Source organism: Cyprinodon tularosa, unplaced genomic scaffold (genome assembly GCF_016077235.1).
Source record: "Cyprinodon tularosa strain WSP-4 unplaced genomic scaffold, ASM1607723v1 ctg37, whole genome shotgun sequence".
In the NCBI taxonomy this organism is placed as follows: Eukaryota; Metazoa; Chordata; class Actinopteri; order Cyprinodontiformes; family Cyprinodontidae; genus Cyprinodon; species Cyprinodon tularosa.
Window position 1 is genome coordinate 827,204 of NW_024039085.1, and position 18,954 is coordinate 846,157.

Genomic DNA, 18,954 nt, shown 5'->3' on the forward strand with positions numbered 1-18,954 from the left:
CCTGCATGACACTACAGAGCTTCTGCCCGGAGGGAGAGGCCACGTGTGAGAATCCACAGGGGATGAGAAGAATTTACACCCTAGTCCAGTGATGGGAAATAAGACTGAAAACATTATCAAGTACGATATCTTGGAAAAGTAATCAATTGTACTTCTGCATATTTTGTTTCATCATAAACACAGACTTGTGTATCCTTTACTGTGATTTTAGTGGAAAGTAAGATTATCTTCGATTGTTAAATTGTTAGAGTGTTTTTCTGACTTTTAATATTGGAGAGGTGCTCTCTGCATTTGCCCTAATAACCCTAATTAAAATTCAGTGAAAGGGATTAAATAGAGTCCACCAGATAACCCTGATGAACAAAAAGCATCATGAAGAACAAGGAACATAGAGGCTAGAGGTGGAGAACTTAAAGCCAGTGTTTGGCAGCATGGAACAGAGAAGCTGGCTGGAGATAATGAGATGATGTGTAAAATACATGACAACCTGAAGGACTGCTGCAAAAGGCACAAGACTACAATGTGGTGGTTTAGATCAGTGGTCTCCGACTCCAGTCCTGCCACTTTTAAGATCCCTCTTCTTATACAACTGAATCAGATAAATGGTTCATTAATAGCCCTCTGCAGAATATGATGAAATGCTGAGAAAGTAATTTGGTCATTTGATTTAGGCTCTTTGGAGCATTGAGGCACCTAAAAGTTTCAGGATGGTGCCTCTCTCAAAGACCAAATTTGAAGATCCAAAAGCATGTTCATTTGTTGTAATGGTGAAATCAAAATCCAGACCTAAATACTGAGATAAAAACTGTCAAAAATTATAAGCTGATGTTCACAGATTCCTGCCTGCCAATCCAACTATGACCTGTGGAAAAGGGTAGGTATGAATACTTTTAGGTCATTCCTTGGGCAGCAGCAGATTCAGAGACTGCCACAGAATCTCAGAAATAAAGAATCTCACAAAGCTATAAAAAAAATTAACAAATTTATAATACTTCGCAGTCAGGCAGAATAGCTTAGCACATTCACATAAAAAAAAAAGTCAACCAGCTCCACCAAATTCATATCTGCTGTTGTCTTGATGTGTTATTCCAACTGGAACACAACCTCTTACAGAGAAAGAATCTTAGATTCCCAAAAGTGGACTCAAAAACCAAGAGAGCTGGACAGAGTTCTGCTGAGGAAAACTATGCATGTGAAGGATTGTGTGAGCTCCCGATTTCTGCAAAATACATTTAGTGAAAGGAGCATGTATATTAGGGTTAAAGTGTAGCTATACCTGTCGGGGGGGAGAAAAATAAATTTTTTCCACACTTAAATTTGCACTTCAGGAAACTACAAATCAGTACTTCAGGATTTCAAAAATTCAGGGCATTTGGTTCATGATTCTGCACAAGTAAAATAAATGGTAAAAACAAACTGTAACACATTAAACAGAGAACATATTGTGAGAATTTCTCAGGGCAAAACAACCTCTGATCAGGACTTGAAAGGGAGTTTGCATGCAAAGCATCACGCCACAATGGAATGACAACCATGTAAGCTGTTTAGTGCCATTTAGCGTGCAATTTAGTTTTAATCAAGAAGGTCTGTTTATGTAGGACGTCTAATGTAATTCAATTATGCATGTACAGTTTGGCAAATTGCCCGCACGGCACTCCAACCATCTTCAGTTGGGTTAAGCTTAAGACTGTTGGCTTCTGGCTGCATTTCAGATATTTTATATGGATCTTTTTATTTCAAAAGAAGTGTAAAGATGAGAGAAAAATTCAGAAGAAAGTAAATTCTTCTTTACTAAATTTGACCAACAGCATGCATATTTATAAAAGAAAAGAAAAATCACATAATACAGGAAAAAAAGTTCCATTTGTCCTTGTAAAAATGTCACTTGGGTATAGATCTTCCCTTTATGAATAGCTAATTAAAGAGGCGACAGTGGTGTTTAGTGGTAATGGGGGGGTAGTAACATCCCTCTGCTCTCACACAGTTGATAGGAATGCACACAAGTATATAAGAATGACTCCTCAGCTCCTAAAGCAGTGGGACAACAATGCAGCAATTACAACTGTCTGGCAGAGGAGATGTTTGCAAAACACAAGACCTCAAACAAAGGGGGCCAAGAGGACGAGTTACAACTGATTTACATTCTTGTGATTCAGAAATTCAAATAAGCAAGAGAAGTTAAGCCACTTTTTTACACAATTTATATCTACAAAATGAGAACCGTTCTTCAGGACAGAGAGCTGGTGTTTCATACCTGAGAGACTTGTTTCTCTCTTCCTCTTTGGGCTTTGAGTAAAATGATAAACAGGAGGCAAAGTTAACATTTCCAGGGTTTCACAAACTGTTTATCTTCCATCAACATCCATTATATTACATTTTATATAAGGGACAGATTTGGCAAATTCAGGGAAAAGGACCAAAACAAACCACATAAATTATAAAATTACAGTCTACTGGACTCAGTTCACAGTCTATTTTTGTGGAATACCAAAGGGAGTAAAAAGCCCTCCTTGAAAAACCATACATTGCTTCACTGAAACCAATTCGCTTTTGTGAAGAAGTTAGAAATACAAAAGAAAAAAATCACATATGTTTCTGTGATATATACTCACCCCCCAACACATACACAAGCACACAAAAAACATTATCCAAAAAATATTCACTTCTTTCCCTAAGGAATTTGTCTTTGCTACCACTGGTCATTTTGCAGTGTTCAACATTAAATTTATGCCCTTTAAAAATTTAACTATCATCTGACTGTTTATATTACAGAATATGAGCTCAAAAAAAGGTAACAATAAAGAAGAAAGGCATCTTGGATCATCTCCAAATGCAACATGTTGAGTAGAGGGCTCCGTAGCTCACAACCATTTGCGACTAAACTGCATCACCTTGTGGTTGCAAAGGAAAGTACAGAACAAAAGTGACAAAGACAGTTTAAAAAAAAATAACTTTCTTACTTAATCACACACCAGATATTCAAAAACAGAAATAAGCTTAAGAAAAAGTTTTAAAGTGTTACAGTAAGTTGCATAGCTCTGGAGAAGCAACAGCATCATCCATTTACTAAATCTAGTATATAATAAAAACATTTTAAAATGAGACATAATAAAAACTTTGGCCAAAAAAGCAAACAAACTATTTTGGGATCTTAAACTGTACTAAATTTTGCACATAAATAAAGAATAGGCTACGACACAGCTTAAAGTATCAGTAGTATAAGAAATCTGTGTTTACACAAATTTTTTTTTCAGGAGGAAAAAAAATAAGAATCTTTTTGCATTTCTTTTAATCTCCCTTTTACAAATCTCCCTGTACTAATAACAGAATCATTTATATCAAATAAAGTCTTTCCTATTTTTTGTCATATTTGACAGGAAAACTAGAAGAGAAACTCAACTTAACATTTCAGAAAATGTCTAGTTTAAGGCACATTTTTCTGTAGGCAACATTCCTACAGAACCAACAAAACAAACAGAAAATCACATTTTCTTTAAGACATCTGAGGCAGAAAACAAATGTAACATAGCATTAGAAAAAATATTAATTCTTAAACCAAAATCCAATAATATCATACTGAATATTGCTAAAAGAAATCCACTGGCCTGAAATTTACTGTAAGTATCCTGCTGTTTAGTAACTGTTGTTAGAATTTAGTTTCATATTTTCTTTGGGACATTTTTAAACCAACAAGTTTCACACCTTAGGAAATGAAACACAAAATGCTAAAAAAAAAAAAAATACAACAGGTAACAACTGCTCTTGTAAACTTTACAGCAAATAAATTAGCATAGCTTCTTTAAGACTATAGATGATCGGATTGATGTTTCAGAGGCTTTGAGAAGTACAGTCCTTAAATAGTGATTTACCCTGAAAGAGAGAGAAAATAGGTTAGTTTATTTTATTTTTAAAATTACACTTGTAAGCAACAAAGGCCTGCCATTAGACAGCCACAGATACTACATTGGTAAACAATGACACAATGATCCAGCCTTGCCACCTACTGATGAGCAAAACAAAAGATGACAAATGCTTTAATAAAAATGTTTGTATTGATTTCGAATGTTGTAGTTCAACTTGACAGAACTGTGACTCAATTAATTTCACCACATGTAAACTCATGTAGTATCTTTCTTCATTCATTTTACAAGTATTAGAAAGGTACTCACTTACTGGGTTAAGGGTTTTTCAAATGTTCTCCAACCAAAAGTCTGAAGAGTATCACAGGTATATTAAGCTCCTTTACCACTAAAGTCAAATTCAGCCAACCCTCTTATTAAAAAAAATGACCATTTAGAAAAACAATATACACTTGGATTTTATTTGATCACAACATTAATGTAATGATAAAGAGAACCTTGGAGAACAAATAAAAATCCAAGGAACACATCAGGCAGGTCAGGGATATAAGTGAGAAGGAATTAAAATCAGAGAGAGTTTTTAATAAAAAACATGTCTTAAGATTTAAGAGACCTCTGGCAGGAGTCTGCATCAGCTGGAATGATTGTTTAATCATTCTACATTGGACCTGACCTGTCTGTAACCCCATGTAACTCAATATAGCATTCCCTGTCAAGGTCTCCCTGTTGACATTTCAGAATAAAAGCACAGGATAAACTTAATACCAGGGACTGCTGCTAAATTTTTCTCTATGAACAACTTTTGAATCTCCATGGGGAGATCATCTATTTTTGGAAAAGCCCCAAAAGCTCTGAAAAAAAAAAGTAAAAAAAAGAAAAAGTCCACTTTATTTCATCCAGAGCTGCGTCTGGATGATGGTGGGATTCAGCGGTACTTCCTTGTTAATCTACCCATGTAGTAAGCACCAATGCTGGGCAGCAGGCAGTGACAGACTGGTGTCGGTGCTGGAGGTAAGGGAGGATGAGGACAGGTCGTTCCAGGGCTACATTAAAACTACTTTTTTAAAGCCACCTAAAACACCTATTGAGAGCATCCTTATTTCTACCTTTTTTTTTTAACATTATTCATCTTTTTATTCCATATTAAGTGAAAAAAACCTTCACCCACAACCAGTCCCTGACAACACCTCAGTTCTATTTAGTTTTACGAGGTTAGAGCGGAGCAGTGTAGGACCTCACCACATGGATTCACCGCTGGCCGTTTCCCGTGTTTGTTTAGGAATTTTATGTGAATCCACTGCAGACACTGAAACCAGTTTGAACGCACCATGAGAAGATCAAACCATTTGACCGGTCAATGTCCCTGTTCTGTGGATACTTCTGTGCATACAGGAGCATATATTGGGCACAAATGACCATGGGTGAGGTCCAAGAGGCAAAGTTGTGGTCCAGATGCCCTTATGAGGCCTACCTTATAAATTTAGGTACCCTGAAATCAAACCCCTATACAAACAGCCTTGTACTTTCAGTGGCCTTAACCCTGATGGATGCTGCTCAAAAAATAAATGGAACACATGGGCAGCACATAGACAAACTTGTGAAACAACTTTCCACATATGAAGCAACACTGATTGGCAATCGATTTCACGTGCTGGTGTCTAAATAGAACAGACAACAGGTGGAAATTATTGTCCATTAGACACATTCAATAAAGGGGTGGTTCTGCAGGTCGGGACAACAGAAAACTTCAGCACCTATGCTTTCTGGTTGAAGTTTTAGTCATTTTTGAATGTTGGTGGTACTTTCACAGTTGTGGTGCATGAGACGGACTCTACAACCCACACAATGGGCTCAGGTAATGCAGTTCATCCCGGATGGCATATGAATATGAGATGTGTCAAGGTTTGCTGTGTCTGTCAGCGTAGTGTCCAGAGGCTGGAGGTACTACCAGGAGACACGCCAGTACACAGGAGATGTGCAGGATGCTTGGCTTTTGCCAAAGAACACCAGGATTGGCAAATTTGCCACTGGCGCCTTTTGCTCTTCACAGATAGAAGAAGGTTCATACTGAGCGCATGTGACAGAGTCTGGAGACATTGTGGAGAGTGATCATCTACCTGCACAACCTTCAGCATGACCAGTTTGGAAACGGGTCTGCAATGGTGTGCAGTGCTGCACAGCCCTCCATGTGCTTACCAGAGGTAGCATGACTGGCATTAGGTACCTAGATGAGATACTCTCCACTTTTCTGAACGAACAAGATGGGGATTTGAGGGCCTGAAAGTTTAAATGTGTATAAGTTTAAGTTAATCATCATCTTGGATGACTCTTTCTACTCCTGAATGCAGACAAAACAGAATTTATAGTCTTTGGACCAGAGTCTTTGAAAAAGAAGCTGATTAGTCGGTCACTTTATTTGGATGGGATTAAACTGATTTCAGAGAATAAAGTAAAAAACCTTGGTAATATGTTTGATCAGGAACTATCATTTAAATCCCATTTCAAATTAGTTTCTATAATTTCCTTCTTTCATCTGCCCAATAATGCAAAAATTAGAAATATCCTGTCCAGGGGTGATGCTGAGAAACTAGTCCATGCATTTGTTACTTCAAGGCTGGACTATTGTAATTCTCTACTATAAGGAAATCCACAAACTGTAGTTAAAAGTCTTCAGCTGATCCAAAATGCTGCAGCCAGAGTTCTGATGAAAATTAAAAAGAGATCTTATCTCTCCTATCCTGGCTTCTCTTCATCGGCTTCCTGTTAAATCCAGAATAGAATTTCAAATCCTCATTCTTACATATAAAGCCTTAAATGGCCAAGCTCCATCTTATATCAGAGATCTGACTGTTCCTCAGTTCCTAACAGAGCACTTCGCTCTCAATCTGCAGTTATACTAGTGGTTCCTAGAATTTCTAAAAATAGAATAGGAAGCAGATATTTTAGTTATCAGGCTCCTCTCTTATGGAACCAGCTACCAGTTTTAGTCCATGAGGCAAACACCCTGTCCACCTTAAGGCAAGGCTTAAAACTTTCTTTTTTGATAAAGCTTATAGTTAGAGTGGTTGAGGTTATCCTGAGCTGTCTCTGCAGTTATGCTGCTATAGGCTTATACTTCTGGGGGACATAGGGACCCCCATTTCATCATTCTACTTCATTTTATATCTGTTCTTCCACTCTGTAGAATCGGTTAGTTCAATCTCTAACTTAATGCTATCTCTGCTTTTCCTCATAGTAGTTTTATCTCATCTGTTCCTGTTTGGCTGTGACACCATCCTGGAGAGAAATATCAGCTGTGTTGCTGTCATCAACACCTTTGTGTATAGATGTTGGAGATCAGCCTGTATTTCCGTGTACTCCAGTTTCTCTGACTATGACTAGCTGGATGTGCTCTCTTCATCCTTTGACATGGGAGCTGGCTTGGAGCTTGTCTGCCTGGCTGTGTGTTTCCTGGACGGGGCCGCCTTTTACAGCTGCTTTTTGTATCTCTGCTTCTGTCTCCTTGAACCTCAGTCGACCCTCGCCAGATGGCCGCTCACACTGAGCCTGGTTCTGCTGGAGGTTTCATCCTGTTAAAATCGAGTTTTTCCTCTCCCTTGTCGCAACAAGCATGTATGGTGTGAGGAATTGCCTTTGCGTCAATGATTTGATGCAATCAACTGGTTTTCCTTAGGTAGAAAACTGTGAATAAATTTGAATGTATGATCTGGTGAACTGTAAAGTGCCTTGAGATGACGTGTTGTGAATTGGAGCTATATAAATGAACTGAATTAAATTGGATTGTTGTTGTGTAATTTTTTGGTGGAAACTTTATATTAAAGTTAAGGCCGTGCAAACCAACACTACCGCCCACCATTTGAAAATATTGATCCCAATGCTGCCCGTCATCCTCTATACCCCCCTTTTGAGAAGCCCTGCCGTTAAGGGATTTAGAGGTTGTACAGTGTTCCACAGGCAAGACGAAAAACACACTGCTCCTCCTAAGATGGAGGTTCGACAATCACCAAGACTTTCATTTCAAGCACGCTCCAGTACCCCTTCTTGTAGGGAGAGCCACCACTCTGGTCTGCCAATCTGCTCTGCCAATCCAGGGGCACCATTCCTGACTGCCATGCAATGCTGAAGAAGTGGGTCAACCAGACAACAACATGCAGACCCAAGATACTCAGCATCGCCTCATCCACCCCTAAAGCCTTGTCACAGGGGAGATTTGGGACATGATAATGACACATTAACTAATTAATGTATAAGAATGGCTCAAAAATAGCGATCCATGCCAAGACTTGCTTTTATTTGTGAAATTTTTTTTTTTAAACCAACAACAACAAAACAGGTAATTCTTTTCATAGTACTTGCCAACTTCTAACCACTTTGTCTTTTTTATGAAACACAAAAGATGCATCTAGGCTTAAGGCTGTAATACAGCAAAATCTGAAAAAGTTGAAAGGATATCAATTGTTTTGCAAGGCCCTCTACATGGATATTCCCTCCATTGCCTTGATTAACATTGTATCACCTGTTTCACCTAAATTTGTTATAAATCTGTTTTTGATAAAGGTTTTAGCTGCTGTGTTCACAGGACATCCTGACCGAGTCAGTTTCTAGGGTGATAGTTCAAGGATTTATTCTAAGGTTGAATATTGCTTTACTTACATTCTGCTTTTGAGTTGTTTCTATTAATCTACCCATCACTTCAGGAGCTCGGAGGAACACTCTTCACTTTGCTGCTGTCTTTGTCCATTGAGACTTTGGCCCCCAATCCCTTTCTCTGTTATATAAGTGAAATGATAATTCATAGAAAAGAAAAAAATTATGGCAGAAGGTTAGTGTGGAAAATAACAAGTCTGAGCTATGTAAAGAACGTTAAAGATTTACAAATCCTTAATATGAAAATGAGTCATGGATTAAGATATCTGATGGAAGCTTTAGAGATAATTATATATTAGAAATCTTATGAGCTTACCTTGATTAATCCACCCGCAGAGCGAGAACGCCAGTGTCTCCTGATAAACGGTGTCCGGGTCTCTGCAGAAGAAGTCGGGTCAGGCTGCTTTTCCAACTACAAAGGAGATTACACCTTATTAAAAACTGATAACAGTGATCAATTTCATGACCTTTGTATTTGAATAGTCTCACTAAGTTACCTGTCTGATGAGTTTTTGCTTCTTGGCAGACTCTGGCATACTGTTGACCTCCTTGTACAGTTCTTTGAGGCAAGACTCAGTATAGCTCTGATTTTCACAAGGGTGGATGGTGCTGGTTCTGCTCGTCTCACCTGTGATTGATCTTACGGAGGGGGAAGGGGACGAAGCTGCAATCACAGTGGTGGGGCCAGTTTTGCTTCCTGAAGCGAGATTCAGGTCATCCTAGAAAAGAAAAGATATATGCTGATGATTGTTGCACAAACAAACTTAGTCAAGCAGGAATATGTAACCGTATTTTAAAAGGTCTTAGCAAAGACATCTTTTTCATTCCCAACTGCAGAGAGTAGTTAAAGAACTGTACAAAATATAAAACAAATATCTAAGTTTCCAAATTCAATTTCATCTTGGAAAAGGCTTAACAAATTACAGTCATATAGCCCTAAGAGATACTGATGACTCTGCCCCTTCATCATTTTCTGGTTTAGGTTGTTTCCAGCAATGAGATACAGACATTACCATTTAGAGACTTTTTTACCTCCAGACAATTAACAGCAGTTCTCTATAGCCTACCCATAGTCTGCTATAAAAAAAAGTAATTTTAGGATCCTAATAACTCTATAAGAATTATGTCAGATTGAGTTATTTTGGTTTTATTGGGGGAACACAGATAATTGGAAATAGCCTAAAACACAAAATCTCAAGAAAGCATAGACATGTTGGCCAAACTATATATATATATATATATATATATATATATATATATATATATATATATATATATATATATATATATATATATATATATATATATATATATATATATATATATATATACACACTGAAATATATTACCGTACACTGAAAAGAAAAAACTGTATTCAAAGTCTGTAACTTAAGCAGCGTATTTTGACTTGAAAACCAATTTAAGTTCTTTAAAGCAATGTCATTACCACAGGTTAATGGTTTCAAGGGTGGCCAAAGACATGGGCTGTCTTTTGTTAACACTGTAATATAGAGATCCATTGTATTTTTACTGAATGTAATCTACAGACAGACCTTCAAAACAAAACAACAGTCTCAAGAAAAAGATATTTAAATAAATAATAGATCATGAAAATTTACCTGAACAAAAAAAATAATAAAAAAATCCAGTGGTTTGTTAAAGTGGGGTGGAATTAAAAGTTAATCCAGATTAAAATGGGCTAAAACTGTCTTCACACTGTTCAGACTTTGTTTTCTGTTACACTAAAAAATGTGCACTGCCGCAATCCACACTCGATGTGTTTAGAATCCGTTCATGTACGTATAAAAGAGCTCCTCTTATTATAAAATGTACTGCATAAATTTTATCCTCTCCATGTATGACTTCCTGTCTTTCTCATCTGTTTCTTTTTTTGTTTGTTTTTTGACAGATGACAAAGAAGAGCCCTCTACCATGCTGAGGACAGTGGGAATAACCCCATCGACTAGAATGGCTTCGATTTGAAAACAGAGAAGAAAAAGTCACAGATGACAGTCAGGGAGAATGAAGACTAAAAGTTGAGGAACAGACCCAGAGCAAAGGTAAAACCTTCTCTCGTAAGACAAAAAAAACAAAACAAACTTACCGTACTTACATTTGACTGCAGACTTTTGGATCCAGTGTAGTATAATCGAGCATATTTGTTGATATAGAGAGGTGCCTTCAAGGGATGCAAACATGTGCATTAAAATCTGATGAAAACTAAATTGATTAGTGTAATTAGAAATATAATACACTACTAACCACAACAGTGAAAAAAATAGCAGTCAGCAGAATAGATTTAATAGTTATAATAGTACAAAATGTATTTTAGGGGAATCAATCTTTGCACAAATAAGGTTAAAGCTTCTTATTATCCGACAAATTAATTTCAAATCATTGTTGAGATGTGATCAGAATACAAACAAGTCATATTGTCACTAGGGCTGCTCTTATTACAAAGCAATATGTAGATGAAATCTACATCTTGGCATTTCCTTGGATTTCTGTTTGACAGACAGACAAATCCACTACATGGACATAATAACAAAGCTGCTGCTCAGAATTTGAATGACTTCACCACTAAGTGAAGCAACAGGAAAAGCTGACATTTAGTTACGTGCATCAAAAATCAGTGGGAATGTTTCATTACACAGCAGGATGATGGTCCTAAAAGAATGTCTTAAGTGCTTTTTCAGAGTAAATAACCTGACTAGGTTGTGAATGTGTTATTCTTCATGCAGTAAACCAGGCTAAAATGTGTAAGTTTCACAAAAATAAAAGGTAAGTGTGCTGTACATACAGCGGTTTGATTAAAAGGTTATCAACCATAAAACCAGAATCCCCTCCTCTCTCTCAAAGTACTCCTGACCTGTTGAAAATGATCCAAAGTGTAAAGTCTAAGCATGTTATAATAGACATGCTGTCTGACTGGTGACTTAAAGAACCTTCATAGATTTGTTCTGTTGTGACCAAATTCTCTGGTCATATCCTTTAATCTCTCTATTTCTTGTAACCCGGGCAACATCCCTACTCTGATAGTCTAGTTGCTAAGGAAAAGAAAGCCAAAACAAAAATGCATACAGTTAAAAAAGCAATCAGAGAGCCCTCTTCCACAAGGCCATCTTGCTTGAGCTGAAATTCAACACTGTGTTTTGCATCAGCAGTCAGAAGTCAGACTCCTAAAACATCTTTACAAAAAAGCTGGGAATAAAGTGGGTTACCTTGAACAATTTTTGTGAGTGCCGGATGAGAAATGCTACCCCATTATTCAGTTTCTCTATGCTTCCCTGGAGATCACTTGCAGTCACCTACAGCATGAAAATATATATTTTTAAAAGTGTATATTTATTCAAAAGAAATTTCCAGAAGTTTATCTAAAATACTTTAAATATTTAAGATCATTACATTTTTGGGCCAGATGATATGTGGAGCGAACATCGTGGCCAAGTTAATAGCAGACATCTTGTTCAAGTGCTGAGTGCGGGCCGTGTGGTACAGTAAGTCTAGCAGCAGCTTCATCAAGCTGCGGTTGGTCGGTGGGAGCAACATAAAAAGCAGCTGATATGCTTCAATCTGCCGTTCCTTATTGGGGACATCAGTTTTATTCCCGTTCTCGTCAAAACGAGTCAAATCTGAACACAACAGACAAATAAAGGATTAGAAAACAGCAAACTTGGGCCATAAATCTAACCTGCATATAATTCAACAAATACCTCCAATCTTCAGGTGAGCATGATAATGTCTATGTGTGAGCAGAGGCTCTGGCAACTCTCCAAGGTACACCTTGAGCAAAGTAGCAGCATCATTGGGATGGAAGTCACCTGTCTCCAGATCTATCTCAGCTCCGTTATTCAGCATCTCTCTTAATGCTGCTTGCCTCAAGCTGTGGCCTGGAACCCGAAACAACCCTTCCACATGAAGGTCTGGGAATAAGGGCGAGGAGAGAGAACATCAGGGAGGGAAACGGGGAGGATGGAGGTATTTTAGACGCAGAGCGATGAAGACAAACACACAAGAAAGAGGGAGACGAAATGGGTTGGGATGAATGAAATAGAGGGAGAGAGCCAGCAAGAGCAAAGTGCTTTAGGATAAATTATTGACTGATGCACTTGGTTCCAGAGACTGCTTTCAGCGATGACATCATTCCTTTCTAGAAATAACCACGACCTGATGATAACTCACTTTTCATTAAGAAAGTTGAAAGTATGGTTTCTCAATGGTTGATTTAATTTTGATAATATTGAAAAGAACTGACAGGCGAATGTCTGCCAAGATACATACTCACATACACACTCTCATGGACTTTTTCACATTTTGTTAGCGTGCCAATAAAACATGTAAGCAGGCCAGCTGACAGCCTTAGACAAAACCTTCAGAATTGACAAGAGGGGGCCTGTTAGTCATACTTTGTATGAAGTGTATACATACACACGATAGATAGATAGATAGATAGATAGATAGATAGATAGATAGATAGATAGATAGATAGATAGATAGATAGATAGATAGATAGATAGATAGATAGATAGATAGATAGATAGATAGATAGATAGATAGATAGATAGATAGATAGATAGATAGATAGATAGATAGTTTTCTGGAAGCAAGAGAAACAATAGTTAATAGTTCATTAAATATATGAAAAAATTATATTTATTTATTTATTAAGGTTAAATAACTAATTGTATTTATTTAATGCATGCATCTCAAGTAACATTTAAATGTTTTCATTTACAAATAGCGACCTTTCCGGTTTTTAATTTATGAGCGTTGTGGCACGTTTGGCTTTCCATGTCTGCCTCCAGTCACATTTGATCCCATTTATAGTTTTTAACCTGTGTGATTTCTACTTGTGTGACATGTTGAAATTGGACCACAAAAAGTTCTGGTCAAAACCAATAAAGGCTGTACAGTAGGATTTTCTATGTATTTACTTCCACCGCAGTATTGTTGCAGCCATGGACGCGCCATGTCTAAATTCAAATCTTTACCTCATACCTTCATATTAAAGTGATGGAGCTGCTGCCTGACCTTGTACAGAGGACGTCCCGTCCCGTCTCCACCTGCAGTGCAGCTAATCTTATGTATAGCAGCTTGATAAACTTCAGAGAAACTGCATCAGTAAGCAGTTAGAAGGAATGGCAGGTGGGGGTACTTCCCAATACTGCAGTGGATCATCGAAAGAAAGTAATAATGGGAAATGAATTTATGAAACTTAAGAATAAAGCTCAAATTGATTAATTTCGTTCCACATCTTTGAAAAAATAATATTTGTGGCAAAAGATATGGGGGGACTGATTCAGGGCCGCCCCTGTACCCTGGGCCCGGGAAAAGTGGCCCGTTTCTCCCCCCTGTCGGTGGGCGTACATGTAAGTATTTAATTGGGATTTTAAGTGATAGATAGTACTGAAAAATTGTAAAGCAAAAAATGGAAATGACATATAGTGATTAAGATTTGATTTGTAGTCTTTAATGAGTGATGCTGCCAAGTTCTTTTCTTAATTTCACAATTTATGATGCTTTTTGAAGGAGAGCATGTTTTGTACAGTGATACTTACTTTTACTCAGGTATTCAATAAGTTGATAGATCTGGGCTATTCCTTCTTCAGTTAATGGCGCTCCAAATATCACTCCCTTTTCTGTCAAGCAACACATTAGAAAACATGTGAATATATTGTTCGTGAAAAAATAAACAAAAACTGTAAACAATTGCTTAAATTCTTGCTTAAGTCTATAAAGCAGCTAAACCTAAAGCAGGCGCACATTATCGGCTCTAACCTTTCCGTTTGCGGAAGTTGAAGGAGCGCAGAAAAGCAGTGGATGATGATGAGGGCATCTTGGGCTCCAACTCCCCGGTCAGCTGGGCAAACTCGTCTCCCGGCAGATCTATGAGCCGAGTTATGTTGCTGAGCACTAAATCGGCGTAAATCTGCGGATGCTCATGTCTCAGCCTCTCCACAAAGAAGTCCGGGTTAAATATTACAGGCTGGGTAACGTCTGGTTTTTCCTGACAGAGGAACAGGCTGCATTTTGTCTCCCTGTTAAGAACCAAGCATTCAAAAAACGAGTTATTTATGGATATATTAACCAATTATTTATAAAAAAAATAAGCCTTTAGTCGTGTTCTAAAAAATTACGTACAAATCATGATACAAATCAGTACGATAAAGATTTTTTGTCAGTTGCTATTTAGGGCTAATACCCATTATTGTGAGACGGTTTAAATAACATGGGAAACGAAGTCACTATTACTCTTTTGTTATTTTATCTCTTCTTCTTCTTCTTCTATTGAGTTTTCTGGCAGTTTGCATCCTGTGTGCATTACCGCCATCAACTGGACGGAGATGTAATTCAGAAATATAATGTCTGTATATCTTTATATCTTCATGAAACTAAATTCTATCTATACTTACACACACGCACATACACACACTAAATTCTCCCAGCTAATTCTGTATCTTTTAAATATTTAATAAGTGCTTTAATTATCTTATCTGATTGATGCTTCCCTAATAAATCTGCCATCTTTACTGAACTCCCCATTACCCTTTCCAGTTCTTTCCTCTCTTTTGTATATTTGCTACAATAGATCAACACATGTTCTACTCCTTCGATTTCTCCGCAATAAAAACAATTACCCGTTGGATGTTTCCCTATTATTTTTAGACCTGCATTTAAACTAGTATGCCCAACCCTTAACCTGTTTATCCATATTTCCTCTCTTCTACTCATTATACTGTTATATCCTATGCTAATATCTTTATGTATTTTATATAAATGTCTTCCTTTTTTTTCTAAATTCCATCTCTTCTGCCATACCTTATTTATTTTATCTTTAATAATTACTTTTATTTCTGTTCTACTTAGCGGGACATCATATTCAATTTCTCCTACTTTAACTGCTTCTTTAGCTAACTTATCTACTTTTTCATTACCTAAGATTCCTTTGTGTGCTGGAACCCATGTGAATTGAATACTTATATTTTGTTGCCTTATACCATACATTAAATAACTGACTTCATCTAAAAGATCTTGACGGCTTTCAGATTTTCCACTTTTAAAACTAGTCAGGCAAGACATTGAATCTGAACAGATAACTACATTTCTAGGCTTCACCTCCAGCACCCATTGCAATGCTAAAATAATTGCCAACATCTCTGCTGAAAAAATTGATAAATTATCTGTTGTTCTTCTCTTGATAGAAATATTTTCTTTTGGAATTTATTTTATCTCATAGATTCGCCAGCATATTTATAAAAATGCAGTACCTCCTATTTTTCTTGACACTGTTTTGAGTCTCTTTTCTTCTTCTTCTTCTTCTTATGGGGTTTTATGGCGGTTGGCAGACTTGTGAATTGTGCATTACCGCCACCAACTGATATGGAGTAAAGCAAGAAAACAGAAAACGATTCACCCCCCCCCCCCCCCCCCCCAACAAAAAAAAAAAAAAAAAAAAAAAAAAAAAAAAAAAAAAAAAAAAAAAAAAACCTGTGTAACTTAAACCAACATAATACTAAATCACATTTGCCCATATAATTTTTAATTTACTCTAGGTCATCTTAACTCTGCCAGTTTCTGATGGTCCCATCGGTCCTCCCATCATACTTCCAACCATCTCCCAGTTCAAATCTTTAATGTCCAGATATTTTTCTGCAGCCTTCACTATTATTTTGATTTTTTCCGTTTTTTTTGTTGTCTGTGCAGTACAATTAATTACTTCTACCATGAAAAGAACAAAATTTGTCTTTTTAACAATAAGTGAGTCTTCATCAATTTTTTGATTCTCTAGAGGTTTGGAATTTGCCGTGTGTTGAACTGTAGGTTTGGGTTTTTCTGACTGAGATGGGATCCTTTTTGCAGCTTCAGCGTAGGTTATTCCGAGCTCAAATTTCATTTTTTTAATTTCCTCAGACCTTTTGCTTGCTTCACAGCCGCGATAAGCAGCAGTATGTTCTCCACCACAATTACAGCATTTTATTATAGCTTCTTTTCCACATTTACCATATTCGTGTTCTCCTGCACACCTTCCACACCTCTGTTTCCCTTTACAAACTGCTGCAATGTGACCGAATTTTTGGCATTTGAAACATCTCAATGGTGGAGGATTGTAGATTTTGACATTATAGCTTATGTAACCGATGAATACTTTGCTTGGTAATTGCTCTTCCTCAAATTTAATTAGCACTGATAAACTGTCAGATCTTTCTCCGTTTCTTGTTGTTTTTAACCGTTTTACTTCTTTTACTTTTGCACCGCTTATGTTTTCCAGAATCTCTTTTTCAGAAATTTTTAGAGGAACTCCTCCAATGACTCCCCTGCTGATCTTTTTGTTCTCCATTAGGCTGCACTGAACTCTTATCCCGTCAATTTTGTTGATCCGTATTGCTTTGCCTTGCTGGGCGCTGTCTCTGCAGTTAATTAGCAGGTCTCCACTGTACAGAATTCTGGCACCTCTGACTTCTCCGACAAGTTTATTGATGGTTTTTGTTAAGTGAACCGGATTCCAATTTGTAAAAGAGTCTGCCTGATTAACGACTTTGAATATGACTTTGAATTCATTTTGTTGTGCTGTGGAATGTATGGAATGATCATCACTGGATTGTTCTGAACTAGATTCCCCTTGAACTGATCTCTGTTTTTTCCGCTTTTTCTCATTTTTTGATGTTGCTATCTTCCACCCTTCATTGTCACTATTTCCCTCTTCCATCCCACAAGAATCGCTTCCTGTTTCCTCACTACTCACGGCCCAAGACATTTCTCCATAAGCAGCTTCAAAACACGCGCCATGCACCAAACGACCAATGCTCAAAATCATGCCTTGAGTCTCTTTTCCAGCCGCCATCTTAGTTTTGAATCTTCCGCGGTTTCTTCTTGTTCTTCTGTTGTTAAGATTATTGGCGCTTAGCAAACAATTTGAAAGCGCATTACCGCCACCTACTGGTATGAGTGGGGAAACAAAATGATTTCATATTAACCAATAAATGTATCTACTTCACTTTATATCTATAATATAATAAATACGTATCCTATAGCTTTATCTAATATAATAACAATTTATTATTAATAATATCTTCAACTTTTATTTCACTGACGCTCCTGTTCTTTCCTCAATCACCGACTTTGTAAAAATGCTTTCCCAACTAACTTATTTGAGTCCCAAAAACTTTTCAGTTCCTTTCTTTGTCTTATGCTTTGTTTGATCTGTGCAGTTAACGACATGTGCTATGAATAAAATTTGTTTCTCTGCTGTTGGAGTGAAATTATTTTTTCTTTCGTCTTTATTGTGCTTTTGTACCTGAATCTGTGCTTGATTCATTTCTCTTGTCCTTTATCCTTGAATTATCTTCCCTGCTTCTGTATAGCTTGTATATTGTTGTTGTTTTGACATATTTTATTTCCAGTGCTTTCTTTCAAACCTCACCTCACATCCTCCATAGTTAACTCTGTGCTGGCATCCACAGTTGCAGCACCTTTCTTCAGCTTATTTCCTGCACGTCTGGATTCTGTGTTCTTCTCCACATTTTAATCATCTTTGCTTTCCCCTACAAACTGCTGCCACATGTCTGTACATGCTGACACCTGTAGTACCTGAGTGGAGGTGAAATGAACGGCCTGGTTAAACTGACTGAGAACTCTATCAACAGAGACATGCTTGCCACCCTTTCCCATTGTATGTTTTTATAAAGTCTTTGTATCTTGTTAACCTGGCCTTCAATGATGTGATTTTCTAATCGAACCAAATTCTCGTTATTTGATATTCCTTCTTTTACTCCTCTCACTGTTTAATTCTCTTCTACTACTTTTATATGGATGACCTCTCTGTTCTTTAACTGTTCAACATCCAATGCTTCTTTTTTTTGCTCCTCATTTTTGCAAATTAATTAGCAAGTTTCCACCTCTCAAATTCTTCACTAATTTAACGATTTTCTTATTTACTTCTCTGGAAAACAAATTGGGGCTCAGACAACACTGTTTATCTTCAGCACTGAATCTAAATATTATTTTTATTTCTTCTCTGACAACCTTCCTTCGCACAACTCTCTTCAACTGAACTGCTTTCTTCTAACTCCAGTTTATTTCCTTGATTATCAAACCCGATTTCTTCCCTTTTACTTCCTCTATCGCTCTCTTTTCCACTTGAAACTGTTGTCCATCTTTCCTCATCATCTACCTGACTTACCATATTGTTTTTTACAAACTACTCATCCGAGCCGGTTTCATCTTTGCTCTGCTCTATGTTGTGAAGGATGGTACCAGCATCTGTGCATAACAGTGGGAGGCTAGATCACTGTTTTCTTTTATTCAAAGTCAGTAAAAGGTTGGGTTGGGTAAATTATTTACACTGCATTTAAAACCTTGTAACAATAAAAGCTTCAAGAAACGAAAATAATGCTCCTTTCCTTTATCTGGCATATTTAGAGAATCAGATGGGGGTGGGGGTGATATG

At 37.2% G+C, this 18,954-nt stretch overlaps 1 protein-coding gene across 1 annotated transcript; it reads right to left on the reverse strand.

Moving 5' to 3' along the window:
* Positions 1–2,317: 2,317 nt before the first annotated feature.
* Positions 2,318–17,942, reverse strand: LOC119790740 (rho GTPase-activating protein 19-like). The gene is made up of 11 exons (XM_038296447.1): positions 17,929–17,942; positions 14,286–14,545; positions 14,066–14,146; positions 12,221–12,430; positions 11,913–12,139; positions 11,729–11,815; positions 10,621–10,686; positions 9,005–9,226; positions 8,824–8,919; positions 8,514–8,628; positions 2,318–3,870 (listed from the first exon to the last, which is right to left on the reverse strand). The coding sequence occupies exons 1-10, from the start codon at positions 17,940–17,942 to the stop codon at positions 8,554–8,556; spliced, it is 1,338 nt and encodes a 445-aa protein (XP_038152375.1). The 3' UTR covers positions 2,318–3,870; positions 8,514–8,553.
* Positions 17,943–18,954: the final 1,012 nt, after the last annotated feature.

Bases quoted from the DNA above. Each gene is read 5' to 3' on its own strand.
- LOC119790740 (XM_038296447.1), bottom strand. The intron at 12,140-12,220 runs GTATTTGTTGAA...TGTTGTGTTCAG, and splicing joins TGCTCACCTGAAGATTGGAG to ATTTGACTCGTTTTGACGAG. The intron at 11,816-11,912 runs GTAATGATCTTA...TTCATGCTGTAG, and splicing joins ATATCATCTGGCCCAAAAAT to GTGACTGCAAGTGATCTCCA.